This window comes from Humulus lupulus, chromosome 6, assembly GCF_963169125.1.
Source record: "Humulus lupulus chromosome 6, drHumLupu1.1, whole genome shotgun sequence".
NCBI lineage: Eukaryota > Viridiplantae > Streptophyta > Magnoliopsida > Rosales > Cannabaceae > Humulus > Humulus lupulus.
This window is the reverse complement of record NC_084798.1, coordinates 65,462,228-65,483,670: the sequence shown is the minus strand read 5'-3', so window position 1 is coordinate 65,483,670 and position 21,443 is coordinate 65,462,228. Positions and strand designations below refer to the sequence as shown.

The 21,443-nt window shown below is 43.0% G+C and overlaps 1 protein-coding gene across 1 annotated transcript; it reads left to right on the top strand.

Annotated features, from left to right (window-relative positions):
- Positions 1-826: 826 nt before the first annotated feature.
- Positions 827-4,160, top strand: LOC133784059 (large ribosomal subunit protein uL2mz). The gene is given in 3 exon segments (XM_062223585.1): positions 827-1,312; positions 1,314-1,737; positions 3,246-4,160. Coding segments are annotated over 3 exon segments (1,014 nt in total). The 3' UTR covers positions 3,350-4,160.
- Positions 4,161-21,443: the final 17,283 nt, after the last annotated feature.

Below are 21,443 nucleotides of genomic sequence, written 5' to 3'. Positions count from 1 at the left end.
GCTGTTTTAGCAATATCCGTTGCTAGAGTAACCGATCGTCCTTTCTTCCTAGATGCTTTGAATATCCCCATCGATTGCCTTTATTAATTACTGGATTACTAGAAAGTTCTTCAAAAGGAATTTCTCAACCAATGTGGGAATACTCGGAAAAATGAAATAAGTCAATTGCCAATGGTCAAAGAAGAGACAAGAGGAGAATCAAGACAAGGGGGGTGGCTAATTCCAGGAATAGGAAATATCTCAAACCCTTGACTATTCGACATGCTCCTCAAAGCAAGGAAGGGAATGAAGATGGCATAGAATGCCCTGTTAGCAAGAAGGAAAGGAGTTGGCTTACTGCATCTACCTACTCATCGGTGGGATAAGAGCTGGGGCGTTAACTAAGTACTAAAGCTGTTGGAGCAGCTGCCTTCGTTGATTCCCCATGAAGGAATCAGAATATCGCTACTTCCCCTTACTGTCCTAAGCAGGGGAGAAAGCTCGAGAGACCTTGTGTGAAGGAAAGGCTGTCAAAGTCGTTGACCAATCTTCGAGAAGAAACTGCTAAGGAAGAGAATACAGAGGAATTCGATCTTTTGGTGGGTATCGTATATAAGAAAGAGAACGAATGCTTTTAGGACTCTGGTGGTCACTTTCGAATGAGAGTCTTGAGGTGGCGGTGTACACGTAGCTCCACAGCAAAGCTAGTCACCGGCTATAGGTTTCTTTCCTACTGGACCGGAGGCGGCTGAGAATGTTATGTCAAAAGGACCAATGACGATGAAGGAGAAGAAGGAGTAGGAGTATGAGATGATTCGGATGGAATCAAATGATTACAAGATATAAAATGAGACAAATCCAAGAGGATAGAGCACTTAGACAATTCACTTTGAGTACAGGGAAGTCCGCTGGTAGGAATTCCTCAGAGCGTATTACGGTTTTTCACCGAGGGGGTGGATCGAAGCGATTGCAGCGAAGAATTGATCTGAAACAAAGCACTTAATCTATGGGCATTGTAGAAAGGATAGAATATGACCCTAATCATTCTTCTTAAATCGCTCCAGTACAATGGATTGAGGATGTGCAACTACAGCTATGCCGCCAAACGAAATGCAACACAATAGAGGAGTTTGCTCCGCCACGTAAGATCCTCGAACCTACCACAACCACCATCCGCGCCCTATTTTCATTCTCTTCCCTGCCCGGGAAGGTGGATCAAATAAAGGTAGCTTGCTACTCTCCTGGATTGATGGCAGCTTATGTAGTGGTCGGCCTTTCTACCAAAATGCCTCCTTGGTTAAAGAGCCCCTTTACTAGTAAGTGCGCAGGAAGCAAAAAAAACTTGCGCGAATGACGTTTTCTTCTCTGCCTTCTCCTCTCCAAAGGCCTTTGGAGAGATAGCATCCCTTTCCTTCGATAGCTCTTTTGGTTTCCCAAGGATAGCAGTAGCTAGGGCAAAGCCCGCTTTCCTCGCTCCGCGAATGAGAGAGAAACTTAGAGGAAAAAACATGTTCTCTCTTTGCGAGGTCCGAAAGTGGAGAACGCATAGCATTCTCTGGGCACATAGGATCAAACGTAAAGCAGCGCTTTCTTAGCAGAGTTTTAGGTGGAAAGAGACTTTAGGGCTTGTTGGAGCTGCTGAGCATAATGAATCGAAGCCAAAGACGGATCAAGGTAGCTTACCTGCCAAGCTGATAGGCGAAGGGCCGAAGGATGGAGCATGCAAAGTAGATCGTGCACCTGTCGTGTGACTCGTTGGTCCTAAGAAATGTCTTGCACAAAGCGACCCACCTAGAAATAGCTCTCCTTTGTTTTAGGGGGCACTAAAATGGAACTTCGATCGGATGCGGATATCCAATCCCGCCGCTGAGATGTCCAGCAGATTCCTGGGCCTAGATGAATGGCCGGGCACCTTTTTTTTTACGTCAAAAGAGCAAAAGGGCCCGGGGCATAGCAGGATGAACCAATGATCCTCCGAGAAGGCCCGGGGCATATAGCTATAAAGTTTGCTGAGCAAAGCTTACCTCCCCCTTCCCTTATTAAATGAAGTGGAAAGTCTTCACTTAGTAGTCGGCATTCTATAAACGACTTGTCGAGTCTATGAAGCTTTGCTTCTTGTAGTCGACCCTCCCTTCATTTGCTTGCCTCCTTCTAGCTTAGAATGCCTAATGCCTATTATCTTATCTAGTTCTAGAAGCAAACTACCAAAAGCTCACCCTTCAGGTGTCGCTTCCAGCACAGGAAGCCAAGCATTCTGCCAAACTACCTGGCCTAGGAGCCCCGTTCGCCTTTGGCACTTCAGTAGATCTTCAAAAAAAAAGTGCTACTTCAATGCAGCCTTAACTACTACTACATTACGCAAGCTCCACCATTACCTATACCCACATATAGAGTACAAAATAGTTCAGTGACGGTTACTTTCTAGGTTTATGGATTCAGTCAGCTAAACTCCATCAAAATCCTCAATAAATATCAACAAACAAGATGTCGTGACCGGTTAGGCTTGGTTTACTTTGTAATGAATGGAAACTCAAATAGGCGGCGTTTATTCAAACAAAGGGAACCTAAGGTTTCCTTGGTACTTTAGTAGTACGACAGTTGTTGTACTATTAAGTAGCTATACAACAGAATGTCGTTCTTTAGTATTGAGTAGTACTTAAGTAGCTAAGTTTCCAAAGGTGAACATCCCTCTGTCCTTTATAGTCATAAAGGGATTCTCAGAAAGCCAAGGAGGCATTCGAAAGGCCGACCACTATATCATAGGCCTTCTGGTGGGAAGGCCGATGACTACACAGACTCTATACCAAGTCATGAGCGATAGCGAAGCCAAGCCGTCGTTTATAGGCAAAAGGAAGAAAGCCCAATGAAGGCCTATGCTTAAGTAAGAAAGTACGTTTAAGGTTACGAAGTAACTTAGCCGTCTACAAAGGGAAAGGCGTTGGTACAGAGTCACGTCAGCTGTGGATATAGACTAGGCTATAAGGAACGGAGTATTAAACTATGGACCGAGATTACGCTAAGGAACAAGGAAGCTTTACTGAGCAAAGAAGTCTAGGAACGAAGCTGCTTCTCTAATAGCCCCATTGAATAGGAGGGCAAAGGCTTTTTAAAAAAGTCTTTTTTTTTCTTACAAATGTATTTTTAAATTTCTATTTAGATAGAGAGAGGAGGCTTCAAGTTCTTAGGAAGAGTCGTACGAGGCGGCTCACGTACGATTCGGGAGCCGAGCCCCAGCATAAGGGCTTAGGTCAACACTTAAATAATAGCCAGTCATCAATTGGAAGCGGGCAAGATGGTGATGAATTTCAATTGGTCTAAACCTTCGACCAGAGACTTATTGCGACCTGCCCAGAATTCACATACATACTAAGACATTATTCGCCACAGCGAAGAAAGGCCAAGTGGAAGGGGGAAGTCAGCTGGATGCTTCTTGGCCGCGCCCCCTAGCTTATAGATACAAGAGACTTTTTCTAAATTTTCAAATAGGAAATAGCATACCATTAGCCTATATACATATAGGAACATGGGTACATGATATTGAATGTCATCTAGGTCAAGACACAAAGCTGGCTCAAACCGCAGGAACTTTTTCTAAAATAGTGAAGGAACCAGCACCCCCTACACTCTCTCTTAGGCTTGGGCGGCTACCTTCGGGTGTTGAAAAACTCATGGATTCCCGATGCCAAGCTACTATTGGTATAGTTTCCAATCCCAACCACGGTGCACGTAAGCTTCGAAAAGCTGGACAAAGCCGGTGGTTAGGCAAACGCCCCATTGTTCGTGGTGTTGCAATGAATCCAATGGATCATCCTCATGGAGGAGGTAAGGGGCGCACGAAAGGAGGTAGACCTTCGGTGTCACCTTGAGGGAAGCCCACCAATGCTAGATTTTGGGGAGGGTGGGGAAAGTAAGAAATGAGTTCATGCCACGACAATCTATATGGAAGGGCAGTTTTGTTGATGCATTCTTGTTGAGAATGAAGAAGAAGAGAGATCTTCTTTTCAACAGGAAAATTTGCTCACGTAGATCTTCTATTTTTCCATAATTCGTTGATTGCTCCATACGAATTTACAATGGAAAAACTCATGTTCATTGTAAGATCACTGAAGAAAAGGTTGGTCATAAATTTGGAGAGTTTGCTTCTACATGGAAATGAAGACTTTCAAGAACAAATATTGGACCGGGAAGAAAAAGAGGGAAAAAGTAAAGTCTAAGCGCATATGGCATGAAAAGGAAATCCGATTTTGGTAAGACTTGATCTGAATCATAGTTAAGATTCAAGTCGGTTCAGTGAGGGTGACCGCGAAAGTCACCGAATGGGTCAGTATTTTCCTTCTGTTTGTCCTATGTAAAAAAAATTGTGGGAGGACATTGCAGATGTTCGGGACGGACACAACTTCTTCTAACCCTAGAAGACCATTGGAAGACACCCAAAACCAGAGCATGTCGTGAAAAAAGTACACTGGGCAAGCATGTTTTGACTGTGTCTCTGGAGCACAGTTGAATGTAGATATCATGAATGCGAGGTGCAGGATACCAGGCCGAGAAACCCGAGCAACCACTCCCCTATGTGCTGATCGCTTGCGCATCCAGGGCCCTGGCGCCCAGCTCAGCTAGAGAGGCCTAGCCTGATCTGAGAAGTGCTAATTCGGTTCGGATAGACTTCATTCAAGAACGTTGCCACCTCTGGAATTAATAAGAAAACAAGTGCTAATCAGATCAATGAATAAACCGATGAGAAAGAAAAGACCTTTCTCGCTTGGTGCCTAAAGCGCACTATGCTCCGCTTCAACAAATGAGAGTTTTTGGTGGAACCGGTGAACCACGCGAGCTGGTTAGATGTGCGAGATAGAGGGCTTGTAGTACCTACTAGTGCAGCTATGCAGTGGAAGGGAAGGAGCCTAAATCAAACCTCTTCTTTATTTTATTTTCTTTGAAAAAAAATAGTAGTACAAAGAAAGAGATTAGACTCTCGGATGAGATTAAGAAGCCACCCACTGTTCTGACGCACCCTTGACCCAATTTGATTAAGACCGGAAACCTTTCTAAAATGGAGCCTAGTTTAAGCTGTCAAACAAATGATAGAATGGAAAATTAAGAATAAATAACCACTAGGAGGGAAGGGATGTGGATGGAGTCTTGCTCAGTAAAAAGAGTTGTAGATTCGTAGAAAAGGGGAAGAGCCTTGACCTTATATTCTATTAGTAAAGCGCTAGCGCTGCCATTTTTCTAAAGCAACAAGCGAGAAACTTGACTTATTGAGAAAGAAGGTGGGTGCGTCGCTTTATTAGTATTAGTAAAGCGCTAGCGCTGCCATTTTTCTAAAGCAACAAGCGAGAAACTTGACTTTTTGAGAAAGAAGGTGGGTATGTCGCTTTATTAGTAAGTAAGCTTGTTTTATATCATATCAATAAAGGCAAAAGGTTTTCTAACTTTAGAATAATAATTAAAAGGCAATAAACCAATGGATTAAGCAACTTGCGCGAAAGCCGTTGTGCATTAGCGCATCCGCTCATTAGTGCTTTCTTTTTCAATAAAGACGTTTAGGATTTACTAATAACATAGAAAGAGCTTTTTAATTAGGGTTCGAAGATTTGAAACCCTATACAAGGGGCGTTTCCTTTCAAATAACAACAGCCCCTTCCTGTTGTGAAGGCATTGCACGAAACCAAACCGCCCGATTAAGTACCAGTTGCTTCGTCGGTAGGCCCACTTAGGTTAGGCTTGTAGACCTCAGTTCTTACCAACCTCCGGTGTGTAATCGACATGTTGCTAGCTTCAACTCGGTTGAATAAGAATCATTGATTCCCTCTGCTTTCCATTTCTTATTCATTCAGTGCTCTTTTCTCAAACCAGAACAACTATGAACGTTAGGGAAGATAAGGGAAGACCACCTAAGCAAACCGACCGAAGGGACTTGACTTATTCGAACTGAACGATAGTGGCTTAAAGCTAAGCCTATCACGAGCAGCGTCGCTGCTTGATCGGTGGGGAGGAGCATCTCAATGTATGTGGAAAAGGATCAAGCGCTTTGACTTTGTCCCCCGGGATTCACCACAGGTTGGGTTTGAGAGCCATGTGATGGGTGACTATCTAGCGCGGTTCGGAGAGCACTTTTAGTCTGCGTTGGTGAATGGAAGCCCCCACTATCAAGCAAGAAAGAAGCGGCTCTTCCCACGGTGGAGTCACCATTGACTCTATATATTATAATGGTAAATTAGTGTATCAAGATGTCAATCTGAGATCTTATTTCGGTTCGATACGTCCACCTATGAGACTCACCTTTGGCTTTCGTCTCGGTAGGTATATTATTCTACATTTTCCAAAAAGAACATTCATTCATTTCTTTCTTCCCTGTCGACCACGACGACTGAAACGACGCAAAAATCCAGACCTAGAAAGGGGAAGGGCCGGTGGTGGACATTTGGGAAAGTCGGGCCGATCGGGTGTCTTCATTCAAGTGATGATACAGAAGAAGAACGAAACAAAGTGAGAGATCGGGGGCAGGGAAAAGAGTCGAGTTGATCAGGCTCGACAACCGGGAGAAGCAAAACAAAATTAGGATTTGGCCGAAAAAGAAGCAACGCTATGGATACCATGACCGATCACCATCAATAAAGAAAAATCTTTCTAAATCACTTCGGGTCAGCAGGGCCGTCAAGCATCCGAAATATGTCGGGGTTGTAAATGGTATAGCGTTCCTGATAGAAAATGACGACTCCTTTAGAAAAATGAAGTTATTCAAGTGCTTTTTGCCAAAGAAGTCCCGCTCCGACGGCCTAACAAGTCATCTACTTAAAAGGACCCCCCTGCAGTGCGCCCCTCCTTGAATTATTTGGTCATGCAATACTTATTGAATACAAAGAAACAAATGAATTTTGACCCCATCGGAGTTCTCAATCATTTCGTGGCACCAGGCGTGGCTACGATGGGGCGAGAGAATGCATAGGGAAGAAGCTTAGATAAGAGAATACGTTCTCGCATCGCTTTTTTTGTAGAAAGTTTGACCAGTGAGAAAAAGTGTTTGGCCGAAGCCAAAAAGAGGTTGACCCACTTCATTCACTTGGCGAATGATCTTCGCTTCGCGGGAACAACAAAAACCACCATCTCGCTCTTTCTTTTCTTTAGTGCTACCTTTTTATTTCTAAGGGATAGGGTTGGGATGTATAATAACCTTTTTTTTAGGATGCCCGAGAACAACTCCTAGGTCAATTAAGGAAAAAATGTTGGAAGCTCATGGGTAAGGATAAGGTAATGGAATTGATAGAGAAACTCATAGACCTAGGTGGGATAGGAGAATTGATAAAGGGAATAGAGATGATGATATAGATCATACTGAGAAACAGAAGAATTACGTACGGGTACTACTCTTATTTGAACAAAGTGAAAAAAAATGTGATCTTTGTTGTCTAATAGAACAAACACTAATACCTTAATTGAGTCGGTCAAGATCAAATCTATTTATCAAAGTGCTTCTAGGGAGCAGATCCCCAGGGATGGACTTATTAGCCATCTATTTAAGGAGCAGAACCCTAGAGATGGACTTATTAGTCATCTATACAGGGGACAGATCCTTGAGGTAGACTTATTAGTCACATATCAAATGTGTGACTCATTAGTCACTTAAACAACGTGTGATTTATTAATCACTCATCTGATTGGGCGACAAGCCCAAGAATGATTACCATAATCATTTGTAGATCTTCACTTATCTGATTTGGGCTACAAGCCCCAGTATGATTATCATAATCATTCATTGATATTGTATACATGCAGTAATGAGTTTTCTTGCTGAGCCTTGGCTCACAAGTGCTATGTGGTGCAGGTAAAGGGAAAGAAAAGCTTACCCAGCCTTGAGTGGAGAGCTTAGGTGGCGATATGTACATATGCGGCCGCTTGACCACCACAGCCAAGGTGTTTCTCAGGGGAACTAGGGGTTAACCCTATATTTTGCCGCTTAGGTCATCAGGTTGCAATTTTTACACTATAATGACTATTTTGGATTGTAAATAACTTTTAAATGCTTTTATGGGCCCATGTACAGTTTAATATTTTAAATAAAATATATTCATTCCTTTTAATAGAAATTTTTCACCCTGGCATATTAATAACACCTAGATGCACGTTTATAACCTAATGACTCGTTTAGCGAGTTAAGCACTGCTTAAAGTTCACAGTCACTGTCTTGGAGTAACCAGGACGTTACAACTTGGTATCAGAGTGTATCGACCCAAAATCACTAATAAGGCTTAACAGCCTTGATTAGTGTGCCGAGAGGGCATAATTGGTTTATATGTGATTTATATGATTTAATGCATGATTATATGATAAGCATGCTTATATGATTATATGGATATATGAGATGCATGATTATGAGTATTAGTATGCATGTAAGCCCTATTTAGATTATAGGGGCATATTTGTAATTTTGGCCTATTAAGGGCATAAATGTGATTATTTGCGATGAATTGTTGAGACCACATTATTATGTGGATATATTTACAGCATATGGCTCGAGATGGTCCTAGTGAGCGGTTTGGCGAAATAGTCACGGTGGGGATTTATACCCGGCTCGAGGGGAGCCTAGGGTATTCTTGGGAGTTTAGGAGATATATTGGAGATTAGTAGACTTTGGGTAAATTGTTGGTGATTGATTGGATGATGGGATTTAAGTGGTAAATATTAGGAACATTTGAGGAATTAGAGGGGAATTGGGAATAAATGACCATTCTACCCTTAGAATAAGTTATATGTTAGTTTTATTTGGGAGGGTATTAAGGTCATTTCTAAGTTAGGGATATGATCAGCTCTTTATGTTAGATTAAGGGGGAAGGGTATAGAACAATTAAGGAAAGAAAGAAGGAAAACAGAATTAGTTCTCTCTCTCCCTCTCTAGGAGATTTCTCTTCTCCCTCTCACTCTTGATGTTAGTTTCTTGGTTGTTTAAGAAGCTTGGAGCTTGGAGAATTTAGACAGAAAGTAAAGGGGATTCAAGCTGGGTGTTGAAGCTAGGAACTCAGTGGGAAAAACAGCTAAATTGAGGTTTTTCGCCAAGGCTCGAGGCTAGGGATTGTGCTCGGAATCAGTTCACCTTTTCCGTTCGGAATCAAAGGTAAAGGCAAGGGTAAGCTGGACCTACCCTGAATTGGAGAGCTCTGGGGGCGGAATGTACACATTCTGCTGCTCGGCCGCCACGGCCAAGGGATGTTACAAGGACAAGAGAACCTAAAATGCCTATTTTTTCATTAGAGTGGCTTGTGGTTATATATAATCTTTGAAATTTTGTAAACTGTTCTTTAACCCTATTTATTTTTGGGATCCCATGTAACCAACACTTATTTAAACAAAAATTTATCTTTTATGACCAAAATCTTTTAACCCTAGTTCAATAATGGTTTTAGTGACACATTTTCAACTAATTGACTTGATTAGCAAGTCTTGCACCTTTATAAACACACAATGTAACGGTCTTGGTTATCCAGAGCATTACAACTTGGTATCTGAGCAGTCTAGGTTTAAGGGTTCCTGAAGACTGGCTGGACATGTACATTCACCACTAAAGACAAGCTTGACTCAGGGTTTGGTAATTGTGTATACATGTTTAAGTGCTTAAGGGACTCGAAAGAAATATGAATGTTGATATTTGTTTGATTAATAGGGAGCATGAGATGCTGATAGGGCCTGGCCCTTGACTGTTGTGTGATGATGTTGAGACATGCTTATTAGCATTGTTGCTGCATGTGGATGAATATTTGGATGAACTATTATATTTTGATTGCTTGTGATTGATTGTGTTCTAATGGTGATACATGGAAAGATTATTACCCTGTCATCATAGTCTGACCGCCGAGTCGTTGATTGCATATTAACTTAGATAGTTATGCGTCCAAGATGATCTATAAAAATAGTCGGCACTGGGTTTGAGGCAAGAGATGATGACCAGGGCCAGAACCCTTCGCAAGTCTGTGAGAACTAGCAACAGATTATGGCTGATATGCAAGCCCGGCTTCAGAGTCAAGTCCGTCAGGGAGTGCTGCATCCATTGTGCCATCTACAGTGGCACCAGTTGTATAGCCAGTGGAGGTTGGGAATAAGTGGGAACCATTGTATGAGCGGTTCAGGAGACAGCATCCTCCAACTTTTGAGGGGGGTCCAGATCCACTAAAGGCCGAATAGTGGATGAGTATGATTACTGTTATCCTCGACTTCATGAGGGTAGAGGGTCAAGACATGGTGGCTTGTGCCACATATATGTTGAGAGAGGATGCCCACATTTGGTGGGAAGTGGCATTATAGACCAAGGATGTTACCACTCTGGGTTGGGATGGATTCAAGGACATGTTCAGTCAGAAGTATTACAATGTTGCCATCAGGGCAGCAAAGGAGAATGAATTTATGGGGTTGGTTCAGGGAAACATGACGGTTATAGAGTATGCCCTGAATTTTGATAGACTTGCGAAGTTTACAGCAGATCTTGTGCTACAGATGCAGCTAGGCAGGATAGATTTATCAGAGGGCTTAATTCTATGATAGCCCGAGATGTGAGGATTAAAAAAGTACCTGGGGGGACGACTTATGCCCAGGCTGTTGAGAAGGCTTTTACTGCTGAGGAAGCGGAGAACAAGATCTGAAGGGAGAATGCTACAAGACGGAAGGGTCGCAGAGCGGTGCCTCCATATTCAGGATCTGGTAGGGGCGGAGGCCCTAGTGATCTAAAGAGGAAGACCCCTAACACTTCGACCGCTGCTGGTCCTGATAGGAGGGGTCGGGGTGTTCAGGGTGGCCGTCGGGGAGGAGATGACACATGGAGGAGCTACCTAGAGTGCACAAGGGGCAGAAGATGCCATCCGAGAAAATGTCAGGCTAAGGCCTGTTATGTGTGTGGGGTGGTGGGACAGCTCAAGAAGGACTGCCCAACAATGAAGAAAGGGGAAGCGGGGAAGGTGGATAGCTTGACTCCAACTCAAGTGTTCACCTTGATGCAGGCAGAGGCCAAGGCTAGTCCCTCGGTGGTGACAGGTCAGGTTTCTAGCGCTGGCTCTCCTTTTACTGTATTGATTGACTTTGGTGCTACACATTCATTTGTTTCTAGTAAGGTAATTGATAGATTTTGTAGACCTAGTGAGTATTGTACTGCGGGGTTTGGGACTATACTGCCTACAGGGGAACTGGTAGTCTCTAGAAGGTGGATTAGAGCACTGCCAGTAATGGTTGATGGTAGGGAGTTATCAGTAGACTTGATTGAGTTAGGTATGGAGGATTTTGACATGATTTTGGGGATGGATTGGCTGATCAGATACGGAGCTACTATTGATTGTAGGAAGAAGATGGTGACCTTTGAGACGGAGGGCGAGGATCCCATTGTTTTCATGGGAACGGTATGTGGACCCCGCATACCCATGATATCAGTGCTGAGAGCCAAAGACCTATTACAGGGAGGATGTATAAGTTTTTGGGCTAGTGTGGTGGACACGACCAGAGTTATGCCAATAGGGCCAAGAGAGACTAGATTGATTTGTGAATTCTTGGATGTATTCCCTGAGATTTTACTAGGGTTGCCACCGTCCAGGGAGATTCATTTCTTCATTGGCACCGGGGACAGAGCCAGTGTCGAGGGCACCATATAGAATGGCACCGACAGAACTGAAGGAGTTGAAGATACAATTATAGCAACTTCTGGATTTAGGGTTTATCAGGCCTAGCTACTCGCCATGGGGTGCTCCAGTTTTTTTTTGTGAAGAAGAAGGATGGGACTCTGAGGATGTGTATAGACTACAGAGAATTGAACAAGTTGGCCATCAAGAATAAGTATCCTCTACCAAGGATTGACAACATGTTCGATCAGCTGCAGGGAAAGACGGTATTCTTGAAGATTGATCTTTGATCTAATTATCACCAGCTGAGGATCAAGGAAGAGGATATATCGAAGATGGCCTTCCGAACGAGGTATGGGCACTATGTGTTTCTGGTCATGTCGTTTGGTTTGACCAACGCCCCAGCAGCCTTCATGGACTTAATGAACAGGGTGTTCAAGGACTTCTTGGACCAGTTCATCATTGTCTTCATTGATGACATTTTAGTGTACTCCGGTTTAGAGGCAGAGCACGAGCTACATCTTCGACAGGTCTTGCAGAGGTTAAGAGAGCACCAATTGTATGGCAAGTTTAAGAAGTGTGAGTTTTGGCTACCAGAAGTGACGTTCCTTGGACACATATTTGGCAAAGATGGGATTAAGGTGGATCCATCTGAGGTGGAGGCAGTGAGAGATTGGCCGAGGCTAAGGAACGCCTCAGAGGTTCGGAGTTTCCGGTTAGCAGGTTACTACAGACGGTTTGTGGAAGGGTTCTCGAAGATTTCTGCACCGATGATAGAATTGACATGGAAGAATTTAAAGTTTGTCTGGTCAGACAAGTGTGAGAACAGTTTTCAAGAGTTGAAGTGGCAACTTATTACTGCACCTGTGCTGAGTCGTCCTTCGGAAAGAGGAAAGTTTGTGGTATATTGTGATGCATCGAGGTTAGGCTTGGGATATGTGTTGATGCAAAGTGGGAAGGTTATAGCTTATGCATCATGGCAGCTGAAGGAGTATGAGCAGTGGTATCCTACCCATGACCTAGAGTTGGCAGCGGTGGTATTCGTACTAAAGGTCTGGTGACATTATCTGTATAGGGAGAAGTGCGAGATATACACTGATCATAAGAGTTTGAAGTACTTCTTCACGCAGAAAGACCTGAACATGAGGCAGAGGCATTGGCTAGAGTTGGTAAAAGACTATGATTGTGATCTTCTTTACAACCTAGGGAAATCTAACATAGTGGCGGATGCATTGAGCTAGAGGGGCTCGGGGCAGTTGTTTAGTTCCACTCAGATTTTGAGGGAGTTGGCTGATGAGATGTCTAGAGCAAGGATAGAGTTGGTGGTGGACCGGTTGGCCAACATTACTCTGCAGTCAACCCTATTAGAGCAGATTGAGGAAGGCCAATTGGTGGATGCTCAGTTACAGGAGGCTAGAGAGAATGTATTAGCGGGAGTAGCTAAGGATTATTCTATTTCCGAGGTTGGTTTTCTACGGTATCAGGGTCAGATTTGTGTTCCAAATGATGTGGGGATCAGATGAGAGATATTAGATGAATCACATACTACCCCGTACTCACTTCATCCGGGTACCACAAAGATGTATCAGGATCTATGGACATTGTATTGGTGGCCCGTGATGAAGAAGGATGTGGTGGAGTACGTGACCAGGTGTTTGATCTGTCAGCAAGTGAAAGCTGAGCATCAGCGATAAGCGGGATTGCTTCAGCCTTTGGGTATTCTTGAGTGGAAATGGGAGGATATTACGATGGACTTTGTGGGAGGTTTACCCAGGACGATGGGACTTCATGAGTCAGTGTGGGTGATAGTGGACAGATACACCAAGTCAGCTCATTTTCTTCGAGTGAATACGACATATATGGTGGATCAGTATGCATAGTTGTATGTGAGGGAGATCGTACGTCTCCATGGGCTTCCTAAGTCTATAGTGTCAGACCGGGATCCTATCCTTACCTCCATGTTTTGGGGTAGTTTGCAGAAGGCTATGGGGACTCAGTTGAAGTTCAGCACAGCCTTTCATCCTCAGACTAATGGACAGTCTTAGAGGACGATTTAGGTGTTGGAGGATATTCTTAGGGCATGTGTGATCGACTTTGAGGGATCTTGGAATAAGTATCTCTCGTTGGTTGAGTTATCATACAACAACAGTTATCAATCGACGATTGGAGTGGCTCCATATGAGATGTTATATGAGAGGAAATGTAGATCACTCATTCATTAGGATGAGATGGGTGAGAGGAATTATTTGGGGCTGGACATGGTTCAAAAGACTAATAAAGCTATTGAGAAGATCCGAGCTAGGATGCTTGCTTCACAGAGCAGACAGAAAAGCTATGCTGATCCTAAGCGTAGGGACATGGAGTTCCAGGTTGGGGACCACGTGTTTCTACGAGTTTCACCATTGCGAGGAGTGAGGATGTTTGGGAAGAAGGGCAAACTGAGCCCTAGATTCATTGGACCTTTTGAGATCCTGGAGAGGATCGGACAGGTGGCTTACAGGTTAGCTTTGCCACCGTCCTTGTAGAAATTTCATGACGTATTCCATGTTTCTATTCTTTGGAAGTATGTCTTAGATACGACACATGAGTTGAAGTATGAAGACTTGGAATTGCAGACAGATTTGTCTTATGAGGAGTGACCGGTACAGATCTTAGATCGGAAAGATAAGGTTCTACGGAACAAGACAATTCCTCTGGTTTAAAGTGTAATGGAGGAATAGCAGGGTCAAGGAGGCGACCTGGGAGCTTGAGTCAGCGATGTGGGATCAGTATCTTGAGTTATTCAGGTAAATTTTGAGGACAAAATTCTCAGTAGAAAGGGGTAGTTGTAACAACCCAAAATCACTAATAAGGTTTAAGGGCCTTGATTAGTGTGTCGGGAGGGCATAATTGGTTTATATGTGATTTATATGATTGAATGCTTGATTATGTGATAAGCATGCTTATATGATTATATGGATATATGAGATGCATGATTATGAGTATTAGTATGCATGTAGGCCATATTTAGAATATAGGGGCATATTTGTAATTTTGGCCTGTTGCAGGCATATATGTGATTACTTGCGATGAATTGTTGAGACCACATTATTATGTGGATATATTTACAGCATATGGCTCGAGATGGTCCTAGTGAGCAGTTTGGAAAAATAGTCACGGCGGGGATTTATACCCGGCTCGGGGGGAGCCTGGGGTATTCTTGGGAATTTAGGAGATATATTGGAGATTAGTAGACTGGGTAAATGGTTGGTGATTGATTGGATGATGGGATTTAAGTGGTAAATATTAAGAACATTTGAGAAATTAGTGGGAATTGGGAATAAATGACCATTCTACCCCTAGAATAAGTTATATGTTAGTTTTATTTGGGAGGGTATTAAAGTCATTTCTAAGTTAGGGATATGATCAGGTCTTTATGTTAGATTAAGGGGGAAGGGTATAGAACAATTAAGGAAAGAAAAAAGGAAAACATAATTAATTCTCGCTCTCCCTCTCTAGGCGATTTCTCTTCTCCCTCTCACTCTTGGTGTTTAGTTGCTTGGCTGTTGAAGAAGTTTAGAGCTTGGAGAATTTAGACAGAAAGTAAAGGGGATTCAAGTTGGGTGTTGAAGCTAGGAACTCAGTGGGAAAATCAGCTAAATTGAGGTTTGTCGCCAAGGCTCGAGGCTAGGGAGCGTGCTCGGAATCAGTTCACCTTCTCCGTTTGGAATCAAAGGTAAAGGCAAGGGTAAGCTGGACCTATCGTGAATTGGAGAGCACTGGGGAAGAACGTACATAGTCGGCTACTCGGCTGCCACGACCGAGGGATGTTACAGGGACAAGAGAACCTAAAATGCCTATTTTTCCATTATAGTGGCTTGTGGTTGTATATAATCTTTGAAATTTTTTAAACGGTTCTTTAACCCTGTTTATTTTTGGGATCCCATGTAACCAACACTTATTTAAATGAAAATTTATCTTTTATGACCAAAATCTTTTAACCTTAGTTCAATAATGGCTTTAGTGACACATTTTCAACTAATTGACTTTATTAGCAAGTCTTGCACCTTTATATACACACAGTGTAACAGTCTTGGTTATCTAGGGCGTTACACAGAGTGTGCCAAGGTTTAGGGTTCCTGTAGACTGGTTGGGCATGTACACTCGCCATTGAAGACAAGCTCAACTCATGGTTTGGTAACTATTTATGTGGTTTTGTGTTTAACTACTTAAATAGAATACAAATGTTTTACCTGCTTACATGAGATATATTAATAAGGCTGGGCCTTGACTACTGCATCATAAGCAAGAACGTGCTTATTAGTACTGATATTGCTAAAACATGCTTATTAGTATTGTTAATCATTGAACTATTAACTGATAGTTGTTAAATGTTAAATGTTATGATCATGTATCCATTTGTTTATTTGTATGATTGTGGAACATGGATGAATATCTGCTTGTTCTTGAATCTTGAGGCGGCAAGAGGTTTAGTTATCACTGCCTAGCCGGCTGCATTGATTATTTTAGCAGAGTATAAGGTGTAGTTATGTTTCCAAGGCAGACAAATTCATCAGCTGGCCAGTAAGATTAGGGCTAGAATAACTGACAGGGTCAAGAGAATGACCAAAGTCAGATTCCATACTCAGTTCCTGAAGACTGGCATCAGTTGTTGGTTGATTTACAAGCCAAAGTTTTGAGGCAGGAAGAAGAAATCCGCCTTTTGAGACAACAACAGGTTCCTGCAGGGAACATTTTACCTGAGGCACCACCTGTAGCGGTGCCAACAGTTGAGCAGCTGGCAGAGGCTAGAAGCAAATGGGAACCTCTTTATGAAAGGTTCAGGAAACAGCAACCTCTAGTTTTTGAAGGTAGTGCTGATCCAGCTAAGGCTGAGCAATGGATGAGCATGATTACCACCATCCTTGACTTTACGAGGGTGTCTGGTAATGAGAGGGTGGCCTGTGCCACATACATGTTTTGGGAGGATGCCCGAATTTGGTGGAAAGTGATATCCCAAACTAGAAATGTCAATGCCCTGAGTTGGGAAGAGTTCCAGACTTTGTTTAATGAGAAGTATTATAATGATGCCATCAAAGCTGCAAAGGCTGAAGAGTTTATCAGATTACTTTAGGGGAGTTTGTCAGTAACTGAATACGCTCTGAAGTTTGATAGATTGGCAATGTTTGCCATGGATTTGGTGCCCACTGATGGGACTAGAAAGGAGAGGTTTCTCTAGGGGATACAACCTAGACTAGCCCGGGATGTTCGTATCACCACTGTGGCTGGAGTTACTACTTATGCACAGGTGATGGAGAAGATGCTCATAGCTGAGAGAGCAGAGAACAAGATCTGGCGGGATAGTGCAGCCAGAAGAGAGTTGAGGAGGACAAGTCCTCCATTTGTGGGTTCAAGTAGGGGTGGTGGCCCTAGTGATCAGAAGAGGAAGGCTTCTGACACCTTCCTAACTCCAGGCCCTGGTAGGCGACCACGTGGTATTACAATGGGCCGCCAGGGTGGCAGTAAGGCCTGGAGGACTTCTTCAGAGTGCCCTAGGTGCAAGAGACGCTATTTGGGGGAGTGTAGGGCAAAGGCTTGCTTCTTATGTGGGGCAGTGGGATATTTCAAGAAAGATTTCCCAAAAGCAAGAAAGGAAGAACCTAGGAAAGCGGACAGCTCGGCCCCAACTCAAGTATTCGCATTGACGCAAGCAGAAGCTGAGGCTTCTCCCTCAGTAGTTACCAGTCAGCTTCTTAGTCTTGGAACCCCTTATACTGTTTTGATTGATTCTGGTGCTACACATTCTTTTGTTTCTAGTAGAATTATTGATAGACTGTGTAGACCATGTGATTATTATGTTGTAGGATTCGGGACCTTATTACCCACTGGTGAGTTGTAGTATCCAGAAGATGGATCAGATCTTTGCCAGTGACAGTGGAGGGCAAAGAGTTGTCAGTGGATTTGATAGAGTTAGTTATGACTAACTTTGACATGATTATGGGTATGGATTGGTTAGTGAAGTATGGAGCAACCATAGATTGCAAAAGAAAGATGGTCACCTTTGAGCCTGGAGGTGAGGATCCTTTTTGTGTTTGTTGGTATTGTGCATGGACCTTGTATACCTATGATTTCTGTGCTAGATATCTATTGCAAGGAGGTTGCATAGGATTCTTAGCCAATGTGGTTGACACCACTCAGGTCATGCCAGTGAGACCAGAAGAGACTAGACTAGGCTGTGAGTTTTTGGATGTGTTTCCAGAAGATTTACCAGGGTTGCCACCACACAGAGAGATTAAATTTGTGATAGAACTGGCACCAGGAACGGAGCCAGTGTCTAGAGCACCTTGCAAAATGGCCCCAGCAGAGTTGAAAGAATTGAAAGTATAGCTGCAAGAGCTGTTAGACTTAGGTTTTATCAGACCTAGTTTCTCACCTTGGGGTGCACCAGTTTTGTTTGTAAAGAAGAAAGATGGTTCTCTGAGGAGGTGCATTGATTATAGAGAATTGAACAAGTTAACAATTAAGAACAAGTATCCTCTGCCAAGGATAGATGATTTGTTTGATCAATTGCAAGGTAAAAGGGTATTCTCAAAGATAGACCTTTGTTCTGGTTATCATCAGTTAAGGGTCAAGGAGGGAGACATACCAAAGACTACTTTTCACACTAGATATGGGCATTATGAGTTCTTAGTCATATCTTTTGGATTGACTAATGCCCCAGATGCTTTTATGGACTTGATGAACAGAGTGTTCAAGGATTATCTGGACCAGTTTGTGATCGTCTTCATCGATGATGTTCTGGTTTATTCTCAGTCAGAATCAGAACATGAGCAACATCTGAGGTTGGTTCTACAAAGACTGAGGGAGCACAGATTATTTGCAAAATTCAAGAAATGTGAGTTCTGCTTATCTCAAGTAACTTTCCTTGGGCACATTGTTAGTAAGGATGGGATTAAAGTGGATCCAGCCAAGATAGAGGCAGTCAGAGATTGGCCAAGGCCAAAGAGTGCTTCAGAGGTTAGACGTTTCCTTGGATTGGCAGATTGTTTCATACGTTTCATGGAAAGGTTCTCTAAGATCGCTACTTCATTGATTGAGCTGACACGCAAGAATCAGAAGTTTGTGTGGTCAGACAGGTGTGAGAACAGCTTCCAGGAACTGAAGCAGAGGTTGATTACAACTCCAGTTCTGAGCCTTCCAACAGATCAGGAGAAGTTTATAATTTACTGTGATGCCTCACATCAAGGTTTTAGTTGTGTTCTGATCCAGTCAGGGAAGGTGATTGCTTATGCCTCACGTCAGGTGAAAGAGTATGAACAGAGGTACCCCACTCATGATTTAGAGTTAGCGGTTGTGGTCTTTGCATTAAAGGTATGGAGGCATTACCTTTATGGAGAGAAATATAAGATATACACTGACCACAAGAGCCTGAAGTACTTCTTCACACAGAAAGACCTGGACATGAGACAAAGGCATTGGCTGGAGTTAGTAAAGCATTGTGATTGTGAGATTATGTATCACCCAGGAAAGGCCAACGTGGTAGCTGATGCGTTAAGCCGAAAAGGTTGTGGACAGATTTATAGTGCGAGGTTGATATCTAGAGAGTTAGCAGAGGATATAACCAGAGCTGGCATAGAATTGTTAGTGGGCTAGTTGGCCAACATTACGCTACAGTTTACATTGTTGGAAAGAATCAAGGAGGGTCAATTGGGTGATCCACATCTGATCAAGATTAGAGAGGATGTTTTAGCTGGAGTGTCCAGAGATTACACAGTGTCTGATATGGGTTTGTTGAGATACAAGGGATGGATATGTGTTCTGTTAGACACTACTATAAGACGGGAGATTCTAGATGAATCTCATACTACACCTTACTCTTTGCATCCAAGCACCACAAAGATGTATCAGGATGTGAGATCATTGTATTGGTGGCCTGGGATGAAGAAGGATGTAGTAGAGTATGTGGCTAAGTGCTTGACATGTCAACAGGTCAAGGCTGAGCATCAGAGGCCAGCAGGATTATTGCAGCCTCTAGACATCCCAGAGTAGAAATGGGAGGACATCACGATGGATTTTGTGGTGTGACTACCTAGGACTGTTGGTCAACATGATTCAGTATGGGTTATTTTGGATCGCTATACCAAGTCAGCTCACTTCTTACTAGTGAGGACTACATATACAGTTGACCAGTACGCATATCTCTATGTGAGAGAGAGATCGTGCGTCTTCATGGAGCACCGAGGTCGATCGTGTTAAATCGGGACCCCACTTTCACTTCCACGTTTTGGGGAAGTCTACAAAGGGCCATGGGAACACAGCTGAAGCATAGTACTGCTTATCATCCTCAAACAGATGGACAATCTGAGAGGACGATCCAGATTTTAGAGGACATGCTTCGATCATGTGTGCTAGACTTTGGTGGATCCTGGAGTAAGTATCTACCTTTGATAGAGTTTTCCTACAACAAAAGTTATCAGTCTACCATTGGGGTGGCACCTTATGAGATGTTGTATGGTAAGAAATGCAGATCTCCCATTCATTGGGATGAGACAGGTGAAAGGAGATACTTGGGTCCTGAGGTAGTTCAGAGGACCAGTGAGGCCAATGAGAAGATTAGAGCTCAAATTCTTGTTTTTCAAAGTAGGTAGAAAATTTATGTAGAACCCAAACACAGGAATGTGGAGTTCCAAGTGGGAGACTATGTCTTCCTTAGAGTCTCTCCATGGAAAGGGGTGAGAAGGTTTAGGAAGAAGGGCAAGTTGAGCCCTAGGTTTGTAAGTCCATTTGAGATCCTGGAGAGGATTGGTCAGGTGGCCTACAGGTTGGCCTTACCACCGGCATTGTTGGCTGTGCATAACGTGTTTCATATCTCAGCTCTTCGGAGGTATGTATCTGATGTGACCCATGTTTTGAGTTACGAGGATCTGGAGCTTAAGGCAGATCTCTCCTATGAGGAACAGCCAGTCCAAATACTAGATAGAAAGGACAAGGTCCTCAGGAATAAAGCTATACATTTGGTTAAGGTATTATGGAGGAACAGCAAGGTCGAGGAAGCAACCTGGGAGCTGGAGTCAGATATGCAAGATCAGTATCCCAAGCAGTTCAGGTAAATTTTGAGGATGAAATTTCTCTAATGAGGGGATAGTTGTAACGCCCAAAATTCCCTAATGTTGTTTAATGGTTGGATTAGGAGGTCGGGAGGGCCATAATTGATTTATTATGTAATTAAATGAGTATATGCATGATTATGTGAGTTATATTATTATATGATAATAAATGCATGCATGTGGTCCACTTTTCATTATAAGGGTATTTTTGGTAATTTAGCCCATTGAGGGAATATTTGTATATTTTCATGCATGTTGGTGATCTATGGATGATGCCACATTATTATGTGGATATGTACGAGGTATTCGGCATGAGACGATCTTAAAATGCAAGTTAGCAGTTTGGTCATAACGGGGTTATTTACCAGGCTCGGGGTGAGACTCGGGGTAATTTGATGCTTAGCACATTACCAGGAATTATAGGGTAATGGGATATGACTTAATTACTATTTGAGAATATTGGGAGTAATGGGAATTGGAGGACGTTAATTATGATTAACGGGATTTGACGGGAAAGGATGATTTTGCCCTTAGGGCCTGTTAAGAAGTGAAATAGGCTTGGGGGCATTTCGGTCATTTGACCTTAGGTTATATATTAAACTGGAAGGCTGTAGAGAATAAGCCAGCAAAACAGAGTTCTTCTTCCTTTTCTCCCGATCATCTTCTTCCCTCTTTCCTTTGGATTTTTGAAACTCAATTTGAGGATTCAAGCTAGGAGATCAAGGTTTGGAGCTTAGGACCTTAGTTCAACCATTGAAGAGGATTCAATTCAAGTCTGAGGTAA